General features: G+C 27.8%; 1 protein-coding gene and 1 pseudogene across 6 annotated transcripts; both read right to left on the reverse strand.

Moving 5' to 3' along the window:
* Positions 1–2,641, reverse strand: LOC149510951 (uncharacterized; annotated as a pseudogene). Its single transcript, XR_016334504.1, has 2 exons — positions 1,789–2,641; positions 1–1,670 (listed from the first exon to the last, which is right to left on the reverse strand). The product of XR_016334504.1 is annotated as an uncharacterized LOC149510951 (transcript).
* Positions 2,642–2,718: 77 nt separating this feature from the next.
* LOC111279686 (transcription factor bHLH128-like) lies at positions 2,719–9,365 on the reverse strand. 5 transcript variants are annotated; one of them, XM_022866678.2, is made up of 6 exons: positions 8,819–9,365; positions 6,389–6,708; positions 6,007–6,138; positions 4,621–4,686; positions 4,373–4,441; positions 2,719–3,123 (listed from the first exon to the last, which is right to left on the reverse strand). In XM_022866678.2, exons 1-6 carry the CDS (start codon positions 9,138–9,140, stop codon positions 3,070–3,072), a joined length of 963 nt encoding a protein of 320 aa, XP_022722413.2. In that variant the 5' UTR covers positions 9,141–9,365; the 3' UTR covers positions 2,719–3,069. The 5 variants fall into 5 exon arrangements, 4 of the variants coding, with proteins under 4 accessions (XP_022722413.2, XP_022722414.2, XP_089612153.1 ...); XM_022866679.2 differs by having other exon boundaries at positions 6,581–6,717; positions 8,819–9,279; XM_089756027.1 differs by having other exon boundaries at positions 6,581–6,708; positions 8,819–9,274.
* Between the last annotated feature and the right edge of the window lie 13,733 nt (positions 9,366–23,098).

Here is a 23,098-nt window from a genome sequence, read left to right on the forward strand (position 1 = left end):
TTGAATCTATAACATAAGCATAATTGATTATGACAAAATCAATTCACATTTGCAAAGTGACAATCTTCACACAAACCGTGAAACATTTCAACACGACCAATCTATTACATCGCAAGAGGGGATCCACAAATAAGGTGGCAATGGATGCATCTGCAGAAAAGCCCTTATCAACCATTTCCTTAAGAAGTTGCATTGCCTTTGAGTTATAGCTGTTTCCTGGATCATCATGTTGTAACAACTGTTATCAGGCAAACAATCATCATTATCTCCCATTATCTTAAACAACTGGTATGCTTCATCTGGCAATCCCTCTTTACACAGTCCATTGATCATTATAGTAAATGTGTAAACATTAGGTTTTAAACCTATGACAGAGAGTTCATGAAATAATTCCATTGCAACTTTAATATGCCCAACTTTGCACAAGCCATCAATTAGGATACTATAGTGGACAACATGAGGTTCCAACCCACTGTTCTGCATTGTTTGAAACAATTTGAACGAAAATTTGAATAGGTCATTAGATTTGGAACTTGACCAGAAGCACACATCTCCTTGAAAATTTCCAGTGCAGCAGAAAATCTTCCTAATTGACACATGCCTTGTATAACACCGTTGTATGTAACAGCATTAGCGATTGGTACTTTTCAAGATATTTCACAAAAAAAGTTTCATTTCTTCATCCAACCTGCTAGCTCTGCAATATCCATTGATCATGATGTTGTAACTAAATATATCAGGCGCACAACCCCTTTTAATCATCAACTCAAATACTCTTTTGGCTTCATATATTTTGTTTTCCAAGCAATGACCACCAATCAATGCATTATACATCACAATGACAGGCCAATGCCTTGCTTTATCATTGTTTCAACAATATCTTCAGCCTCAGAAACCATCCCCACCTTACAATGTGCATGAACCAATGTACTATACATGAAAACATCAAGTGGAATATTGGTAGCCACCATTTCATTTAAAAACCTTATTGCCTCCTGCCGGCCCAAATTACACATAGCATGAATTAAGCAATTGTTAGCAGTATCTGGTGGTATGCCCTTACCCTTCATATCGGAGAAGAGGTAGAAAGCCTTTATTAGCAGCATGTTCTTACAAAGGCAAGTCAATTATATACTACAATATCAGGTTGGAAACCTCTTTCTTCCATAATCCTTAGCAACCTAACAGCTTTATCGGTATTGTTGGTTTCAGACAGCCCTTTAAGTATTGTATTGTAAGTAATTAAATCAGGTTCATAACCTTTTCTAATCATTACATCAAACAAACTCACAGAATGAGCAAGCTTAGTTTGAGTACAGAACCCATTGATCAAAGTTGAGAATGTTACAACACTTGGGTCAAGACCTAGCTTCAGCATTTTTTCCAAAACAAAGAACCCAACATCAACTTGACCTAAACGGCAAAAACACTTAATCAAGATGCTCAAGCAATAAACATTGTGGGAAACTCCAAATAATTCCATTTGGCTACACAGAAAAACAACAAGGGCATAATATTTCATTCTCACAATAGCTGCTAATGATTTAGTAAATTCGACAATGGAAGGCCTTGGGTTCTTCTCAACCATCTGATTATACAAAGTTAGGGCATCATCAACATTATCAAAACAATCATGCTTTCTTTCCCTTTCCCCTTACAGTTATGGAGTTCTGAATATGTGGGTAGCAATGGTGGTAAAAGAGCAAGAAAAAGAAGAGCTGAAATAAGAAAGAGTCCTCCTTCTACTATCAACAATCCAACGAAGAATTAGTGAAGAATTAAGCTTACCCATATCTTGAAAACAAGCAAAGCAGAAGAAGGAGAAGCTAAACTCGAACTGTAACAACAGACGGCATAAGTAGAAGAGCAGAATCGTTTTACTTTGGTTTAGTTCTCAAATTCTGATGTAGGATACTTCTGGTTAAGCTGCTCGTCCGAAGCTAATTGTACCTATGTTTCATTTTATTTTTACTGCAAAAATTAAATTCTGGGTAAATTATAAAATTTAAGGAGGGGACATGTGTCATTGTGACAAAGGAGAACCCTGAGTCCAAGAGCGAATTTGGCAATTCATACAGTGTAAAATTTTAAAGTTTGTGTATTTATATAGTATTTTATGAAATATGTATTATAATTTATGTTAAAAGAAAAATAAAAAATATTTTTTTTAATTTTATTAAATTTAAATATAATAACTATTAAAATTTTAAATAATATTATTTGCATATTTTATATTCATATTATTCGATTATATTATATTTTAAATTGATAAATTTACCATCAGAGCCAACTTTCATCAATGTCGAAGTTTTGTTTTATATTTTTAATTATTGATTTAATAAATTCAAAAAATAAATTAAATTATTTTTTATTTGTCTCCTTCATCTATAAATATCCTAAAATCAAAATTAAATGTATAATACTTACATTGAATCATTTTGATTCATGTAAAACTTACATTTACACTTACCTTACTCCATTTACAAAATTAAATTTTTTTTTAATAATATATAAAAATTAATAGATTTTTTTTTTCAATTCAAATGTAATTATTACAAATAATTTGATTCATTATGATCTTAGTTATAAAAGATATTTGCTAATTTAAAAATCACAATGAAGAAGAAAACACAATTTGAAGCAATAGTTAATAGGAATAATCAATCATATAATATAACATTGACATTTTATAAGATTGTTGCATGAATAAATATCAAATACCCCAAACATCAAATGAATTCTTTATTCCCATCTAAAATACAAAAGCCAAAACATGTGGTACAAGATCTGACACTCAATCTAACAAGAAAGGGAAACTTAAGTACAAGTTGCATTTAACAATTTCTTTGTGTTTTTTTTTTTTTTTTCATTTTTCAACTCTACCTCTCATCTTAAACTAGGGAACAATGCAACTTTAATTTATATACATTTTCAAAATCTATAACTCTACTTTGCAGCATTATTAAGTCAAAGACAACAAAATGCGTTTTGGATTCACTAAGCATATCCACACCTTCAAATTTTGGAAATCAGACCAGTGATTGTCTCCTTACACCTGGTTAGCAACCATCATGAGCCTTCCTTGCATCCGCATGTACAACTTTCCAGTTCTCTGTGGAGTTTCTGCAATTGAGGAAATACAAATATCAAATAAAAACTATAAATAGACATGACAATTTTAGACATGGCATGAAAACAATATGAAAACAGATGTGAATGCACAGGGTTTAAAATTGATAAAAATCATAAATGAATTTGGCAAAAACAACAAAATGAGTTTAGTTTTTTGGTATGTCGACACGAAATATGACATATCAATTTTTATGTTTTACATGTGTTTGACATGAAATAGACATAACACAAATACACGAATTGTTAAGTCTATAGGAAAGGAAAGATAATCAAAATGCCCAACTTCAAAGCCTATTTGCAAAAAGATAAAAAGGGTATTCATGTTTACACTTTTGCAGACAATATAAACAGCAGACTACAATTTCAACCATAGACAATGAACAGATCCATGGTTACCATATACCACATTTTCCTTCCATTGCTTTATTTTAGAAGTAACACATGCAGAAGAAATTAATGGAAACTGTTCATAGACAATGAACAGATCAAAGCTATCTCTTAAAGGCACTTGTCCCAGAAAACTCAGTTTGGCCCTCTAGTCTAGATTGCTAAAATTCTAAAGTGGTTAAGTGATTTTCCACATTGTATATTTCACTTCTAGATGCATTTAAGGACTCCATACTCCAGCTTGTAGCAAATATGTTAATGATAGCAAAAGGTCCAGAGTGTTTTAAGTGTTAATAATCATGATCCTTATAGGAGGGCCTGATGAAATAGCTTGGTCATGAGAAAAGCAGGTGCCTAGACATTATATGCCTTTCTGAGAAAGGCCTGGGAATGGATCTTCCATCGAGGCCTTTCTCAAGCATTAGATCCATGGTTCCTGCTAATGAGATTGCTGCACACAACTCAAGCCTAATGCAACACGCTTAATCTTTGAGGGTGAGTCTCCAAGGACAGTCTGAATTATGTAAATACCCTTGAATTCCAATTCACAGGATTTATTCTCTTTGGATACAATACAAAATAATGGTAAGAAAGTTAATGAATTAAAATGAACTGTACAATGCACTAAATGCATCAAGATTTCAAATGTATCAGTTCTGTAATGTTGTGCATGTGCACACATGTGCATACAAACACATATATCATAGATAGATTTCAAATGCTGACCCTTTGTAAAAAGCACCAATCATGTTCAGAATCATAGCAATCAAATTTGAGGGTCTTCAAAGTAACAATTTTCTATGCTAAAAAAAGCATAATAATAATTACTACTCAGCAAGACACATTTACGAACCTGAACTTCATTTTGAAGGCCTTTAATATGCTGCACAGCCAAGTCAAGCATGTCTGCATAGCTCGTTTGCTGCAAGAAGATTTTAAAGATATGTTATCTACATCAAAAGTAACATATATACATTGCAAATGGATCCCTTACACAATAATCTGGAAACCATAAGTTCACAATCTTTGTTAAGGAAACAAGTGATTCAAAGCAACCTAAATATAGGCTCACTCTAAGCCCCTATAGAAAAAAGTGATTACCTTATCCATGTTAGGAACAAGCTCTTGTAGTTTCTTCAGCTTCCCACTGATTCTCGTTCTTCTCTCCTGTACATATACAAGAAGTTTAATGATGCACTGTATGATTGGACATTCCTTAGGGGAAAGAAAAAACATGTATATGCTATGCTCATGTATCTTAATAACCAACTGTAAGTTATAGAGTACAATGCAAGTATCTTCTCCAAGACAATGATAAGAAAAAATGCTAATGAGAATTGTCACTTAATCCAACCATCGTACATATGATCAAATGGCACACTAAGATTTTCTATTACCATTAGAATAGCTTCTTCTACACCTATAGAATAAACAAGTAGAAGTAAAGATCATATTCCTGCACTTATTAGCTGCACTCTTATCCTATCACACTTGTCACCTACTCCACAAATGAGCAGAAATTACCATGCTTGTGCAGGTATGAGCACTTTATACTCCAGTGAAAGCATCAGGGAATATGGCTGACAACGGTGGCAGGTATCCAAGGACACCCCCAAAAATTGGAAAAAATTAAAGCTTGAATGGAAATTTTCAACTAGACACCCCAAAATTTTCCAATAGATACCAAAAGTAAGAAAATTTGAAAGAAAATTTCCATTGGACACCTAAAATTTTCCTACAAACACCCTTTTCGTCAATAAAATTGATAAATTCGTTTTTAGATTTTTATATATATTATAAATGGACACTCTCAAAAAATATTCTTGGAGCTTTTCATGTGCACATCCAATAAAATTCTAAGCCAAAAGAGAAGGAAAAGAAAAAAAGAGGGGGACAATGAATATCCAATTCTTCCATATTGTATCATGCCTAACAATGTCAAAAGTTTCACTGTGGAACGAAAGGCAAGAAATGAACGATTCATAGGATTCATGGATGCAATAAGTAGACTTGATAATCCAAAACACGATGTGATGACATGATAGAAAAAGGGACACGAAAATGTCACGATTTAAAATTTTAGCAATAACTATATATGGGTTTAACAAAAAAAAAATGTATACATGTTTTCATGTCCACATAAATTGTAACACGCAATTTTCATGAAAAAAAAATGGCACGAATACACGAATTTCAATATTTTACATGACAAGAATACACGAATCGCTATGTCTAGCAATAAGTGCAAAGCTAATAGCAATATAACTTCTGCATCATACACTATTGACAATAGCCCTTACAAATGCCTACAAGTGCAAGGTACATAAGAAAGACGTTGAACTTTCTGAGACATAACGTAAAGTTTGATGGAACTGAGCATTTGAAAGGCTATAGATTGGTCATATGAACCTTTGAATAAGCAATTTGATTTCTAAGAAATTATACCAACCTGTCACTAGTAATTTTATCTCTTGAAATTTAACTTACTCTTTCAGCAATGCTTCGAGGGTGAGTGGCACAGCCACGCTTCGCTCGGATTTTACAGGGCACAGAATCTTCAGGAATATGTAGCAGCTTTTCCACTGCAGCCATCTCAAGTGTTGTTTGGGGCAGGCTAAACTGAAATAAAGATTGCATGCAAGTATGTAAGGCCAATAATGAGAAGTTAAGAACATAATTGTAAAGCACACTGTTATTCATCAAGGTGATGACAATATCATGCTCCTACTTGACAAACAACCATGTTGAGCTAAGTATGAGAATTAATAAACTCCCAAATATTCATTTTCTTACAAGATATAGGAAACAAACAGCATTAAGTTATTCTTCCTTGATTTTGATGTCATTTAAAATGAGAAGAAAAATCTACCTGAGTTTCCAAGGCATTTAGACAGTTATAAATCTCGCTATCAATATTTTTAGCTCTCTTCCCTGGTGGGGCAGAAAACATAATGGTATTTGTATCCCATGAATCCATTCCAAACCCAGCAGTAGCAAATGAATGTGCAGCATTTTGATGGTTACTGCTAGAGATAACACCATCAACAAGATTCTCACTTACTTCAGATATCTGAGAAAGAGAATCTTGTCTAGTGACACTCAATTGAGACTTCAATCTTGACACTCCATGGCCACCATTAGCATCAGCTTGGGAGCTGTAATTTCCGGTGCCCCTTGTAAGAGAGAAACCTGCAATCACTGTGTTTAATTCACTCCATGTGATCCATTAAAAAAAATCAGATTCTATAATGAATCAATGCATCACAAAGTCAGGTAATACGAATTTCAACCATGTTTGGGTTAGACCAACTCAACTTGGTCATTTTTTAACAAAAAAAGTTTTAGGCAGCTTTCGGAATGGTTGAAATTCATGTGAAATCTATAACTTGTTTTAGTTTGGAATCTACAACCTAGCAAATGGTTTTGAAAATGATAATAAATCAGTGAATATATTTTTGTCGCAACATTCATCCCCAAATGAAATGAATACAATTTCAATACTTCTAAAATGCAACCTTAATATTATGCATTACTTTTATTATTATTATTATTATTTTTGGTACTGCTCTACCTCTGTCATTCTACATGTTTATCATATCTATAGAACAAATAATCTAGACTCTATCTAGTAATATGGTTATTTAATCTAACTTAATTTTCAAAGTAAACAAGTAAAATATGCATTTAGATATAAAATTATTAAAATATACACAAACAATGGAATTTTTAAACTACTAACTAAAGCAAGTTTTTATTATTGACATACGTCCACTTAAGTAATTACATTAACTTATTAATTTTCTTATTTGTAATTAAATGAATGTGAGGTAAGATAAGACTATAAATCCATTCATGAAATTTAAAAACTTCACTGTTATAATTTTTCTAAATATAAGAGTTAAAAAATATGAATAGGGCAAGCTTCAAGTCCCTATTATCCTACTGGTATCTATCAGATAGTGGTACAAAGCTCACCTATCTTTATTCCAACCTGTCCAACTTGCACATCCAATATGTCCAAGCTCCACCCCACAAAGCATGTACTATTTTATGCATCTATATCAATTTTGATAAAGTAAAATAAAAGCATATTGTTCGATTACTAAGAAACCGGTGGGGTTAAGGCATGTGACAGATACCCTGTAAGATTCTGCCAGCAAAAGAAATAGTGGGCTGCATGGATTGGCTATCTATAACTTTGCCTAGCCATTAATTTTATTCTTCCCTATTTTCTTTTTTATACAAAAGAGACTGCGGGTTGTAAATAAGAAAAGGAATTACATATGCTCGGACTTGAACCCAAACTTACTGAATGCCACCTTAAGTAGCTTCAAATGCCATTTGCTTTTGAAATTTAACTTTTTTAAACATATTCTATGAAATGTATCAAGAAAAATATAATTCTACGAGGATAAAAGTAGATTTCTAAAGGATAATTAAGGAATGTTGCAAGAACAATTAGGAAAACAAGTCATAAAAAATTGATGAAATCTCTTCATGTGAGTAAAAACAATTCGATAAACTATAATTTTTTTTTCTTTTGGCAATAACTAGAAACTTTTTGTAAGCATTGAAAATAACCCATCTTTGCTTCATTCAAGCATTAAAATATTTGATCAATATTAAAATGGAGGATACAATATAACATTTGGACATTACATTTCCATAACTTTCAGATTAAAAAAAATAGTGTTGCCAAGAAACCAAAAAAAAAAAAGATAAAGAAAGGGTCAAATCTAGAATTATTATAACATATTGTTAGTAACATAAATAATTTAAGAACAAAAGAAAATTAAATACTCTACCAAAATAACAAGTTACATCCAAATAAAAAATACTAGCAATTATTAACTAATTTTTCATAAAAAAATCGTAATCCGAGATAAAAGAAAGGGTTACAGATGCTAAAATATAACCTCTTAACGATGGAACGAAACGAACCAACTAAATTAAGTTTCGAGTTTTAACGATTAACTATATTTACTCCAACGAATAAATAACTAACAAAGAGGAAATGTTACCACATCAAAATTATTAAACCAAACTATCCTAGGGGAAGCTACATGGAAATTCCCTGGATCATCATCCCACCAGATTATTCCTCTTCTAGGGTTATTTTTGCTATTAAACTGAATGAGATGTGACATTTTTGTCGATGTCAAATTGGGTCAACGGCCAATGCCGGTGAATTATTCAGGTGAAGCAAAGCGACCAACCAAACGAAAGAAAGTTAAAATGCCGAAATTACCCCTAAGTGGATAATGATTAATAAATATAACAAGGACAAAACGGTCATTACCATTTTCGGTTTTGAGGTGACTAAGGAAACCAGCAGGAGAGCTACGTTGTCTGAGCAAAGAGGAGGAAGAAGGTGCGGGGTAAGATCCATGGGGAGGAGGAGCAGCAGGTTTAGGCTCTTGTGGATCGTTGGATGAGCTGACTTTACAAGTTGACTCTGATGTTAAAGACGATGAGTCAGTGGAGAAGTAGTGGCCGACAAGGTTAGAATTAGCTCCGATGACGGAATCGACGGCGGTGGTTAGAAGAGATCCCGGCGCTGAACCGTAACGAGTTAACCCGGTCTGAGCCATGGGTTTTTGAGACGAAGATGCTGGGTACATGGTTCTCTACCTCAGAAATGGAAGAATTAGAAAGAAAAGGAAGACAGAAAGGGGGAGAACAAAAATTAAAGCTTTGTTCAAAGCTCTAGGGAGTAGACATAAGGAAAGGAGGCATGCTTATTGCTTGACCGGGAAATGTCTTTTGAGGTTTTGTTTCCGTCACGCCATGGTGATTTTTGTTACATCACCACAATTATTTTTTTAATTTTTTTTTTTGCTTTGTTTTATTATAGTTGGCATGGTTCACTTGCTTTCTTCTTATATTTTTATTTTTTTATTCATTACCAAATTGGCCAAAATTAAGTATAATTTTTAAGTCAAATTAAAAAAATTCCTTATTAAAATTAAATTGATAAATTAAAATTTTTTATTACATAAAAAATATAAAAATTTTCAAATAATTTGAATATATTTTACACTTTATTTAAGTAAGAATTTTTATTGAAAATTATAATAATAATAATATGGATGAAATTTTTGCTAAGTTACTATTTTTTATTAACTTTTACTATTATTAATTTTTTTATTAATTTTTATCGATATATAGTTTTAATTTTCAAATTTGATTATTATATAATTGATTTTTACATAATTTCTTCTAAGTTCCTTCGTTGATCAAGTTGCCTAATATTTTGTTTAATTAATTTATTTTCTTACTCCATTGGTATAATTGAATTCAAATAATTAAATTTAAAATTTTTTTACTATTATAATGATTAAATATTTTCATATTTTAATAATAAATATCACTATTTTACTATTTTATACTAATATAAATAATATATTAATAATAAAAAATACATTTTTAAATATTTTAAAATATTATTATAAATAATATTATTTTAAAATATTACTATAAATAATGTTCTAGTAATTAGTAGTATTTCTTTTAATTTTTTATATTAATATAATATTTTTTACATTTTAATAATAAATACTTGTATTAATTAAAACATTACTATATAAAAATATTACTATTTGCATATTTTAATATTTATGTCAATATTATAATTTTGAAAGTACAAAATTTAAAAAAAAGTCAAATAAAATTAAAAAAATCTTTTTCATTAAAATCATCCAAAAACCAAAAAAAAAAATTTTTTTTTAGGTAAATTCGACCGATATTATATAAAAATAAAATTAAAATTAAAATTTTATTTATATATATTTGTATAATTATATATTTAAATATTTATATTTAAAAAATAATATTTTATTAATTTTAAGTCAGATCAAATTCAAGTTCAGATATTAAAAAAATAAAAAAATTCGAATCGAATCGAATTTGAAATGAACAAAAACTCACCCCGACTCGACTTATTGCCATTCCTAACCTTAATCAAACCATTTGAAATTCTTAATTCAAATTCTTCATAATTTTACATGAAAATCTCTTCATAATTAAATCAAAAATGTTTCTCATTTACTTTACGTTATGATTTTCTTTCAACAAAACCATAATTAAAATAATCAAATATAAAATTCTAAGCTAAATCAAAGAGTTAAATTCATAATTTTTCTTATATCTTCTCTTTTTTATTATAAATATCATACACACCACAAAATAAAAATTCAATTATTAAAGAAAATATCCTGCACACCATAAATATCACACACCATAAAAAATTTATTTAAAAAAAAAATTTTATTCCCAAAAAAGTCAAACTAATAAAGATGGGACCATTTTTTGGGTTACACTCATACATTGAATCCCACTGACCTTTTTCCTTGAGGGAAAGATCAGTTAACCTAGCATTGTTGACAAAGATTGATGTCCATTTTATTAATAGCAACTTGACCATGTAATTTGGATAAACGATAATGACACAGTGTTTGTATATGATGTTATATAATTTCAATAAATTATGTAATAATATATTATTAAAAAATAAATTTATTTTTTAAATAAAATTTTAAAAAATTATTTTATAATTTATATATACTAATAATTATCAAATATAAATCGAATTCATGGAAAAAAGAAAAGCCAATTAATTTTGTTCACTTTTTACCCAATCAAAACTTCACAATATTGCAATTGGAACTTTCCTTTTATAAATAAAATTAAATAAATAAAATGGTGGGTTTCTTTCCGTCTAAAGCAAGGACTTCTCCGCCAATAAAAAACCTCTCTTAAACTATTCTAGTCTTTTTTTTTTAGGCAACTCTCCTAGTTTTCTTTGGTTTTTATGTATGGAAAGTTTTAAGAGATGAGAGGAGATTCAAATATTATATTTTTCTATAAATATTGTTTTATATATTTTGTGATTTAATTTTTTATTTTGATTTAATTTTACTTTAAATATTTATTAATTAAAACACAAAATACTTTAAAATTTTTTGAATGAAGAGATTTTAAAGATATTTTTGTAAATAATATTTTACAAAAATATCTTTAATAAGATTATATCTTTTTTATATATTTATAATTATTAAAATTTTAAATTTTAATCATTAAAATTAAAAATAGTCAAATTCATAAGAATATACAAATGAGCATCATGCTAACACTTTAACCTTGTTAAAGGCTATTTTCAATCACCTTTTTTTTTTTTTTTAAAGTTTTTAATCTATTTTTAAATCTCTCATATCCTACTATTTACCTTACTAAAGAAGATATTACACATGTAAATTTTCTCAAACCCAAAACTTCAAAATGTTAACTCTAATAACAACTAACTGACCATGATAGCCATCCCCTTTCAATCACCTTACTTACAAACAATATGGTGCATGATAATAAAATGGAGTTATTGGGGCTTATAATTGTTGAGGTGGGCCATTGATGAATGACTTGTTCGATTATTTGCAGGCCTAAAATAATGAAAAAAATTGAGCAACTGACATGGTAAGGTGGAGAAAAGAATATTCCTCTAGCCCAAGGGCCCTATCAGTTCAAGAAATCAAAAGTATTCAATGAATACTCTAAAACAAAATCCAATGCTCTCTTCATCTGCAATAATTATGGTGCGGGAATTCAACCTTTGATTTTACTCCTGACTTTCTCCTTAGTATCAAGCCAATGTATTTTTGAATAAAATTCTCTTTCTATCTCTATCTCGATCTCGATCTCAATATAATATATAAGTTAAGATATTTTTGAATTGATATTATAAGGTCCATAACCTGCTAAAAACATAACGATCAAAGGATGTCGGAGTTAGAATTTTGAGATATGTTCTATCGCTCAAGTTAGCAACCATGCAAAGAAGGTAATGCAAGCGAGGAGGATAGTTATGTATTGAGTGAGGTTTGTCCTATCATCCAACCCTTTACCTTGAAGCTTTTATACATAAAAATATAATTGTATGGCTCGGGTCAGGTTAAATGTATACATGCTTTCTTTATCTATGGATGGGTTTATTTAAAACAAGTGACGCGCAAATAATATTTTTTATATTTGTCTAGACAACCTTTTTGTGGACCTCATTTGCTTGATTTTAGCTTGAGCTTTTAGCTTGGGTCTAACAATATATATGGGGAAGGATTCATCTATATAAAAAAAGTTTTATATTTTTTAATATTTTTTTAATGATTAATTGTAATAAATTCAATGAATGAGATTAACTTTATTGAAATTAATGGTTAAAAAAATATAAATTTTTTTCTTGCAACTTGGTCCGTCACCTATATTATATATATTTTTATATAGAGAAAGAGGATAAACAAAACTCATAAACATGTGTGAATTATAGATATAACATCTTATTTTAATTAAAATTAATATAATAATAAAATATTTAATACGATACTTAAATTTTAAAAATATTTAATGTGATATCTAGATTATGAATATATTAATTAATGTGATAATTAAAAAATTATTTATTTATCATATATTAATATTTAAAATTAATCACATTAAAAATAAATATTACATTATTTAACATATTCATGTTTTAAATACTACATTAAAAAATTTTAAAATTTAGATATTATATTAAATATCTTATTATAATTTGAAAAATATTCATGACATTGAACCATTTAATTAAAACATCCTAGTCCAAATTAAAAAAAAAAAAGAAAAGGAAAACTCATATAATTTAACTGTTGATTTCTGTTAGAAAAGTGCTTTATATGTTTTCATCACGTTTATCTAGGATTGTAACTAATTAGAACCGAAAACTCCTGTTACTGATTATAACCCAACCCAGACGCTAATACTTCCAAAATCAAAATCCAAACTTCACAAACTATTTAAAACGTTTTTTTTAACAAAAAAAAAAATTCAAAGATAGGTAAGTTATTACTTCACAAACTATTTAAATTTTTTTTTTGTAAAAAAAAAATTCAAAGATAGATAAGTTATTCAGTTCTTTAAGTTAGAGTAAAATATGTCGTATCTAATAATTTAAGACAATTAATTATAAGTCGTAGATTCAATATGATCTCAATAAGTAACCATCGATAAGATTCGAACTCAAGATTTTTTCATAAAAGAAAACGACATTAATCGATTGAACCAATCACTTGTTGATAACTATTTAAAACTTTGAATACAAAAAATATCTTTAGAGGTATAATTTGAATTAAAAATTTCAAATTAGATCAAATTAAATTTAAATAATAATGAGTTTATCACATAATTCAATCGATCTTATCCAAACATATTCATAGTAATAAAATTGGATTAGTACCCAAATTTGCCCTACCCGAATTGCAGCCCTTAATAGACCCCAAATCTAGTTAAGCTAATAATTATATAAAATGGTTGACAATAAGAAAACATAAACAATTTCGGCTGAGCATTTGCCTAAGATCCATTGAACCGGTCAAAGCAATGATCAATTGTCATAATTAACTGCGGAAAATGAGATGTTTGGAAAGTAAGAAAATAACTTTTAACACGCTGTCCACAGTGAATGAGAAGAAAATTAAGTCACAATTACTTTCATGTGCTAAATAACTTTAATTATCACAAGATTAAGAAATTTTTAAGGACATGTGTTTCTTGGCCTATTAAACAAAGTTCTAGGGAGTAGGAAAATTATTTTTAAGGGTAATTAATACATATATATTGAAGACAAAACTTTCATGAAAAAATTATGTATGGTTGACAAATTTCTAGTTTCACCCAACTTTCTTTGCTTAGGCTTTCGCAGACAAAGGTGGCCCCATAACTGAAAATCAGAAAATAATTTTTTTTATGTCCCACTAAAACATTTTCTTAATGCAAATTAATTCACTTGCACCATTCTAAAGTTTACGTCTACGTAATAATTCACTGTGCATTATTCTTGACCTTACTGGATAAGCTAGCTAGAAGTAATAGCAGCTAGGCTTTTTTTTTTTTTTTTTTTTAGTTTTCATAAAGAAGATGCTGTAAAGATTGAAAGTGTTAAGATTTCAATTCTAAACTTGTTAGATATTATTTTTAAAAATAATTATATTAATTAATTAAACTATATTTCAAATTTAACAGCTAATCTTGCCTTTTTTGTTTTTTTTTTTTATTTTATTTTAAGTAGATTAATAATGTGTAAAAATAAAACTACAACAATCAATAAATTTAATCCATAAACTCTTTATTAGTGTCATAATGATTTTTTTGTCTGAGACATACTCATTGTTAAATTTAATGAAAATTTACGAAATCATTATTAATCATTTTTAATTAGTTGTGATTGATCATTTAATAATATTTTTTTAATAAAAATTTTTAAAATTAATTAAAATTAATTAAATTATATTATACTTTACGAAATCAGGATCGGGTCCTGGATGAAGTGGTGTAGCTTATTAAACTTAGACCATTATTTTGGATTAAGGCAGTTAAGGAAGGAAAAGGGATTGAAGAGGCAGAATGGTGGGCAAAACCGAATGTAAGCAGCCTAGGTGTTCAGGATTCAGGGAAGAGAAAGAATGTTCAATGGGAATGCCCGACAAGGAATGTGTTGAAATTTAATGTGGATGTTTAGCCAAAAGGTAAACCAGGACTGGCAGAATGTGGAGGAGTTTTAAGGGATGATAAAGGTAATATAAGGGATACGTTTTATGGTCCCTTACGTTTGCCAGAGGCAATGTGCGCTGAAGTACTGGTAAATAAAACAGCAATGGAAATTTTTTGTACATCTCCATGGAGGGAGCAACAAGCATTGATTATTGAGTCAGATTCAAAAGAGGCTGTTAATGCTATTCTAGAATGACAGACCATGGGAGCTGTGGAAAAGCTGGAGGAGATCGATCATCTGAGAGAAAAATAGGATAGGTGGACTTTGTACATGTTTTTAAGAAGGCCAATGCTTTTGCAGATTTACTAGCTAAAATGGGAGTGGATTCTACAATTTTGTTTTATGCTGGGTTATAGAAGAATGTATATGCACTGGAATAATGCAATTTGTTTCAGGTGTACTGCAGTATTGTTAGTTTGACACATGTACCTGTGATCCATATTAATAAAATATATTTGTTTGAGAAAAAAAAAAAACACTCGCACTACTCGATATTTGTATAAACTATATTTGATTCGTTTCGAAATTAATAAAATGTTATTTTTTAATATAAAATATTATTTTTAAATATAAAAATATAATTATATATAAATAAAAAATTAAAAAATAATTTTTAAATAGTATCGGGTCGGGTTTACCTAAAACTCGAACCTGATCCGACCTTGATTTTTTCTTAGTAAAATTCGACCCGACTAGAAATTCGATTCTAAAAAAAAAAAAATCGACCCTACAAGGTCTGTTCGGATCGAAACCCGTCGGGCTCGGGTTGAGTTGTCAACCCTAGTCGTTTATTCAAAAAACGACATCAACTAAATATGTGTTATCTTTTAATTTTGATAATGTGATCTTTTCAATATTTAAAGTTAATTTTCTAAAAATTTACTTATGAAAACATTTTTTATTATTTTATAAAAATTATTATTTTTACATTCTATAAATTTTCTAATATTTTGATCGAATTTATAGAATATATTTTCATTTAGAAAATTTTGGAAAAATTTGACCATTTACAAAATTTTTAAAATTTTATCATGAGATTTTTTTTTATTTTTCATTTATAAAACTGATTTTAGGATTATTCTGACTTTTTGACCAAATCCTAAAAACCATTTTTTCTTTGGTAATAATTAAGGAAAATAAGATTTTCCAATTTTCCTTAAAAAATTTCCACTCAAAATATTTTTTTCAAGCAAGCATTTTTATTTACTTTATTTTTGTTATTCATTTATTCCTTTGGATTTTTTAAAAATAAATCTTCATATAGTAAAAACAATTTTAAATTGTCCCAACTCTCTAGTGAAATTCAAAAATATTTTTACTTGCAATAATAAAAAAAAATGAACTCTTTCAATTTTTTTAAAAAAATTACATATTCTAAGATTTATTCAAATAATCAATTATTTATTTTATTTATTTGTAGCATTTTTATTTTTTTGTAAAATATAATTTCTTGAATTATTCTATCACTTTAACGAAATTTAAGAAATATTTTTACTTGTAAAATTAAGAAAAAAATATAACTCTTTCCATTTTCCTTAATAATTATTTTTAGGGATTTAATCATTTTTTATTTTTTGATTTTATGTAAAAATTGCCATTTGTTTTGATTTTATACTTTATTAAAATTATTACTTATTTCTTTAGAAAGAAAAAAATCATTTATTTATTTTTCTATAATTTTAAAATAATTAATAGATAATAATAATAAAAAAAGAACAAAATCAAAAAAGAAAAAAAAAGAAAATTTACATATGGGTCGACTCAAAAGAGGATTGGTGCATTGGTCTACTAGGTCGGGCGTAAGTTAGATGTCCCAAAACGATGTTATTTTGGTTAACTATAAAAGATCCTTTTTTTAAAAAATTTTTTTTTTCTCTTTGTCTTCCCAAAGAGTTTCTCTCTCTAAAACTCTTCCCTCTTTCGTCGGCCACTATGACAACTTAATTTTCAGTCGGTCATTAATGTGTCATCGTCAAAAACTTCAGCGGCACCAGAAAATTCAATTAATTTTTAGATTTTGGCCAATTGTCCAAATTCTAGTGGCAAAAAAATTTAACCTATCGTTGAAATATTAAAAAAAAAATCTCAGATTTCGACCACCCAAATAATTTTCAAAATTTCTCAAAAACTCCCAAAATGCTCCCCTTGATCTTTTAAACACTTTTCTTAAATTGGTTTTTCAAGGAAATATCCCAAATGGCTTAAATAAAAAATTTTATTTTTGGCTTTTTTTTTGTTAGTTCCCTAAATAGGGATGTAAATATTAACATTTTTGTTGTTTGTGTGGATTAGTGTTTTTTTTTGCATAATGACAATAGGGATCCTCGTCCCTATTTCTTTCTCTCTTTTCAATTTGAGAAGCTGGATTTATAGTGTTGAGTATAAATCCAAATCTTAAAAAATCTGAGATTGGAGGTGATTTTTCGAAGCCTTATAGAATCCTACTATAAATTTTGGTGAAAGGAAAGTAGCTGGTATTCGATGCAATAATTGCATTAAGACTAGAAGGAAGGGAGGAAGAAAAATTTTTTTGCAGCTTGATTTCAACTGTCAGAGTTAAAAAGATTTTAACTGCTTTTTTTTTTTTTTACTTTTTTTATGATTAATCAATAAAAATATATAATAATTAGATCTAATATACAATAAATATGATAAAAATGCCCGAATAAATTTAAATTGGACACTTCAAAATCATGAATGTAATCCAAATCCATTTTGATCAATTGGGATAAAATTAGGTATTTACAATTAGTACATTCATGAAAAATAAATTAATAAATTAATAAATAAATCCCTGCATAAAATATAGAAAAATAATTATAAGCATCCATATAAATATATATATATTGAGTAGAAAAAGAAAGGTTAAAGGATATAAAATACCCTTTAACTATAATTAAAATATCATTTAAACTCTTAATATTTTATTACAATCAATAGATTCTTTAATCTTTTATTTAAACTCAATTGAAACCTTAATTGGATAAAATGTAGTAACATGGAAAATTAAACCAATTAATCTTTAAATTATAGTCAATTAAGCCTTTAGAAGGATTTAAAAAAAAAAGAGAAAGAGAAAATTAAAAAAAAATTATTTTGTTTAACTTTTACATATATTAATCGAGACATATGATAAACTTCATCTATTTTATTGATGTAAAAAAATTAACGATATTAATTTTTTAATCCAAATAAAAGTTTAATCAAACACAAATAAATATTTGAGAAATTGATTTATTACTATAGAAAAAGATTTATATAATTATTTTATTATAATTCAGGAGTTTTTTATATCTTTTAATAAAAAATAAACACCCTCAAGCCCAGTTTGGCTCAGACCAAACTTTGGATATGAGGTTTTGAATTTGAATACTATCTATCAAATTTAAAATTTTGTTTGTTAATAAATTAATTTAATTTAATTTTAATTCAAATATTTTTTAAAATATTTTTTAAAAATTTCAGATTTTTAAGCTGGACATTAATTTGAATCTTGGACATACTTTTTAAAAAATCAATCTGATCTGATCCGACCTAATTTCATCATAAATAAATTTAGTATTAAACTTAGAACAAAACCTAATAATTCTTTTAATTTGATACGACAACATTCTACATGATGAAAAATAAGTTGGTAATAGTTGACCCTTTCATTCTTAAAATTCAAATTCGAAAATTTCAAATTAAAATATTATTTTAATCTTAATAATTGTGGTTGAAATTTAATTATTAGTAACCTCAACATACGTAGTTTGAAACAATTACTTATGCTGGTCAACAACTTAATCTCAACATTCTACTGTATGAACATTTAGAGCCACAAGTTGTGTTTTGCTTGATTGAAACTAAAACCAGAAAATGTCAAACATAATCAGAGGATGTCACTTTCACAATGATATGATTTCACTCAACAGAAACAGATGTTTCTCAGTAAAATGTCTAAGACAAGGTCCCATAAATCGGCATTCAAAATCTAAAAATCAAAATTTTTGGCTTCATAATTGCTAATTGGTATTAATTATTTATTTACTTATTTTCATGGTCGGAATTGAAACAGGAGAAACATGACTTGAGGATATTTTATTAATTTAATCATCCGATCATACGGTTTCAATTGGTTCGGCAGCCTCCACTTAAACGGTGTAAGGGATTGCCGTGAAATCATGGGAAAATTTTTTTTCAATTTTCCATCTGATACTTATTATTTTTTTAAAATTATAATCTAAGGTAAATTAGAGATATTAAGATTTAACTATTAAATTTATCAAATGAATAACATTTTACTTGTAATTTTTTATTGTAATTTTTTATTTATTTAATTATAATTCAAAAATATATAAAGATTTATAATTTATAATTATGGATTTTATATAAAATTTTGATAGATTTTATATAATTTTAAATTATAATTGATTAAGTAATATAATAATCATAAGTAATATGTTTTTCATTGAATTATACGTCTTAAAGATAATTATATAAATTATTAAGTTTTTTATTTAAATTAATATAATTCAATTAATCTTTAATTTTTCTTAGTCAATTCAAGGAAAAATACACCAACTATGTGGAATTAAGGATGAAGAAATTTGAAATGGACCCAGACACAAATTTTGATATTATAAAAAATTAGTCTTGAGAATATATGTAAGAACCTAGCCTTTAATAATCTATACAAAAAAGTTAGAACGGATTTTTGAATTCGTTTTTGATCCAAAACGTCTTTAATATTCTACACAATAAATTTTTAGTAGGATTATTGAAAGTAGTTTTGATAAAAAATACCTTCAATAACATTTTATTAGGGATTATTCAAAGTATTTTCTTGCTAAATATGCCTTTAATAATCCATAGAAAAAATATGGAATGGATTCTTGAAAGCATTTTTGGATGAAAGTGCCTTCAATAATCCAATTAATAAATTCTTAACAAAGATTATTGAAGGTAGTTTTTGTCAAAAATGCCTTCAATAATCCATACACAATATTTGAAATAGATTCTTGAATGTGTTTTTATCCCAAAACGCTTTTAATATTCCACATAATATATTTTGAAGTGAGATTATTAAAGGAGATTTTGTTTAAAAATGCCTTAAATAGCATTTTGTTATGGATAATTCAAAGCATTTTCTTGCTAAAAACGCTTTCATTAATCCCATCAAAAAAACTTTTTGATATCGTATATGTCAAGTCAGTTGTAGGTTTATGCCTAAAAAATATTTAAAGTCAGTTGTATATTTATGCCCAAAAAAATATTTGGTTTATATATGTGATACTACGAATTACATTTTGAAATTTACATAATGAACATTATTGTATTTCAATAAATTGACCATACATCCGAATTTAAAACTAATAACATTGCCATATTAATATGTTTTTTTGAAACAATCGTACTCAATAACATATTAAGTACATATAGTGTTTTCATATAAAACAAATATATACTAATAATATTAAACCAATACCTCAATCTACAAACTTAAATTTTTCATTCAACATGGCATGTTAAAAACATTATAACAATTTGTTTCTCATTTATTTACATTCAACCAACAATGTCTAACCTCAAGGTTTATCAATATTGATAAATGATAATACATATTCACATCATTCTTTACAGACTTCATCTAGTTCCTCTACCATGAAGCTTTCTTTACTTTTCCCGTAAAGAAAAATCAAAAGTAAATGTTAATAAATTAGAACATAATTTAGCTTTTTATTTTTTTAAAGATATAACGAGTTTATGAAATTTATACTAACCTTGAATAGTGTGGTCATAAAATCATATAAAACTATCTCTCGCATAAAATGAAGGACATAATATTCACATTCAGCATTATCGGATTGACGAGATATCTGAAAATTAAATTAAACAGGTTTAAAAAATATTTATCTACACAAATTCAGCATAAAAGAATAAATTTCACATTTACTGATAATGACACCTATTTCAATTTCTTTTTCTTCTTATTGAATGCAGACATTACCCTAAATTGAAAGGAAAAAAATTACTTAATACATAAATAAAATTACTTATGAAGAAATAAAAGATATATAATATAATAAAATGTAATACCTCTTTATAAAAGTTTGAATTTTGGGGTTAGGTATCGTCATTGGATTAACTAAATTAAGTAAGTATGACGTTAAAGATTTGGTGTCAATCACAATAAGCACCTAATGAAAACTGTAAAATAATAACAATGATATACTCAGATTATGCATCATATCAAATTTGGGTAAGGTTGGAATAATTATTTATATGAATATAACTTACTGTGCATTATGCGAAAGCAAATAATAATTAGCTGGTCTTTTCATGCATTCAATCACATGATTAGCATAATAAGCAACTGTGTCACTCTACTTACTAATGAAATTGGGATCAATGAATCTAAATCTGTTGGTCAACTATCTCTCATTAAGCTCTATATATAAGAAGCTGCATGATAACATTCAACAATACTTGTTAGTATTACACCGTAATATAGATTAATACATATTGAGTGTGATATTTATATTTATAAGCTAACCTCATATAAGCAATAATATTAACAGCTGATAATTCATCCGATTCATAAAATTTTTTAACCTTCTCCACACCAATGTAAAAAAATGATGGTTTATCAAATAACCATTTCTCAAACTCAATGGTTATGAAGTTTCCTCTAGATAAATGCTTCAGCGAATAATTAGATAATTCATCCATGGTCGCTTGAGCAAGGGTCATACTCTGAGTCCTAACATCCTGCTATAATATTTAATGAAATATAAGTATTAAAACCAAATTAATAAATATAATAAACAAATTAATATTAAACTTATAAACAAAATCATATTTCATGGGTGGTAGCAAAGGTTGGGTTCACTGTCTGACTTGCAACGAAAGCTTATCCTACGTGGACGACGCTATCTGACTAGCCTACTGACATGTTATGTTGCATTGCTGCCAACATGGCTTCCAAAGTAGCGAGTCTTTACTGTTGCTCATTGAGATGTTGCTCTTGGTCATTAAGTCATTGTTGTTTATTGCTCAATGATTGTTTCATATTGTGCATTTGTCATTCATGGGGTTTTGGGTTGATTACTAAAAAACTTTGATGATAAGATAAATTTACCAACCCTTCGAACCCGACCAGACCTTTCTTTAGCTCTTAATGCTAAAGACAATGGATCTTCGTCATACTGGCTTGCTAGTTCATCAAATTTGACTTTGACAGCATAATCATCCTGAAAGACAATAATAAGATGGGCTGTAACAATAAATCTTTACAAGCTAGTATACAATCATGCATACAACCACAATGTCAATCTTACATGATATTAAAAAAGTAATTATACATATAATCTTTTTTGCCATTTTTTTGGTTGCTTTATCTGTAAAGGATCCATCATTCTGTAGATGTTCTTGTTTTCAAACATCCCATATGAAAACTTTGATGCTAGAGCTCGTTGATTCCTATTAAATTATCGTAATATAAGAATTAGAATGTATAAAATGAATGTTCATAAATATTCATTAATGAGTATAAAACAAGTGTGTGAATACATACAAGCTCATACCTCACATTTGTATATCCCTTTCTTATTGTCCGATGGTGATATTGTTGGTTGGCCTGAATATTTCGTTAGTTTTTTTTTAATTTTCTACAAAAGAAAGAAATTACTTCAATCACATAATGAAAATCAAAAGATATATTACGTAAAGACTTATAAATAATTTTTTTGGTAATAGGTTTATATATTGAAAAATCTTCTGAAAGCTAATATCGAACAAAATTTGTCCAATCTTCAACACTTATTACATTGCATATGACGCAGGTGGAACATCTAATACATCACCTTTATCAGCCAACGGTAAAATATATTGCGTTATCACTTTTAAAGTCTCTAAATGCTTTCCCAACAGATTGTAATACATTCCTTTTATTGTCAGTTGGGATGTCGAACCGTTTCTAAATAATTTAACACAATTAGTATACACACATTGAATTTTAATTAA

This window comes from Durio zibethinus, chromosome 27 (assembly GCF_047325235.1).
Source record: "Durio zibethinus cultivar Kanyao isolate XHJ-2024 chromosome 27, ASM4732523v1, whole genome shotgun sequence".
NCBI classification, from domain to species: Eukaryota; Viridiplantae; Streptophyta; class Magnoliopsida; order Malvales; family Malvaceae; genus Durio; species Durio zibethinus.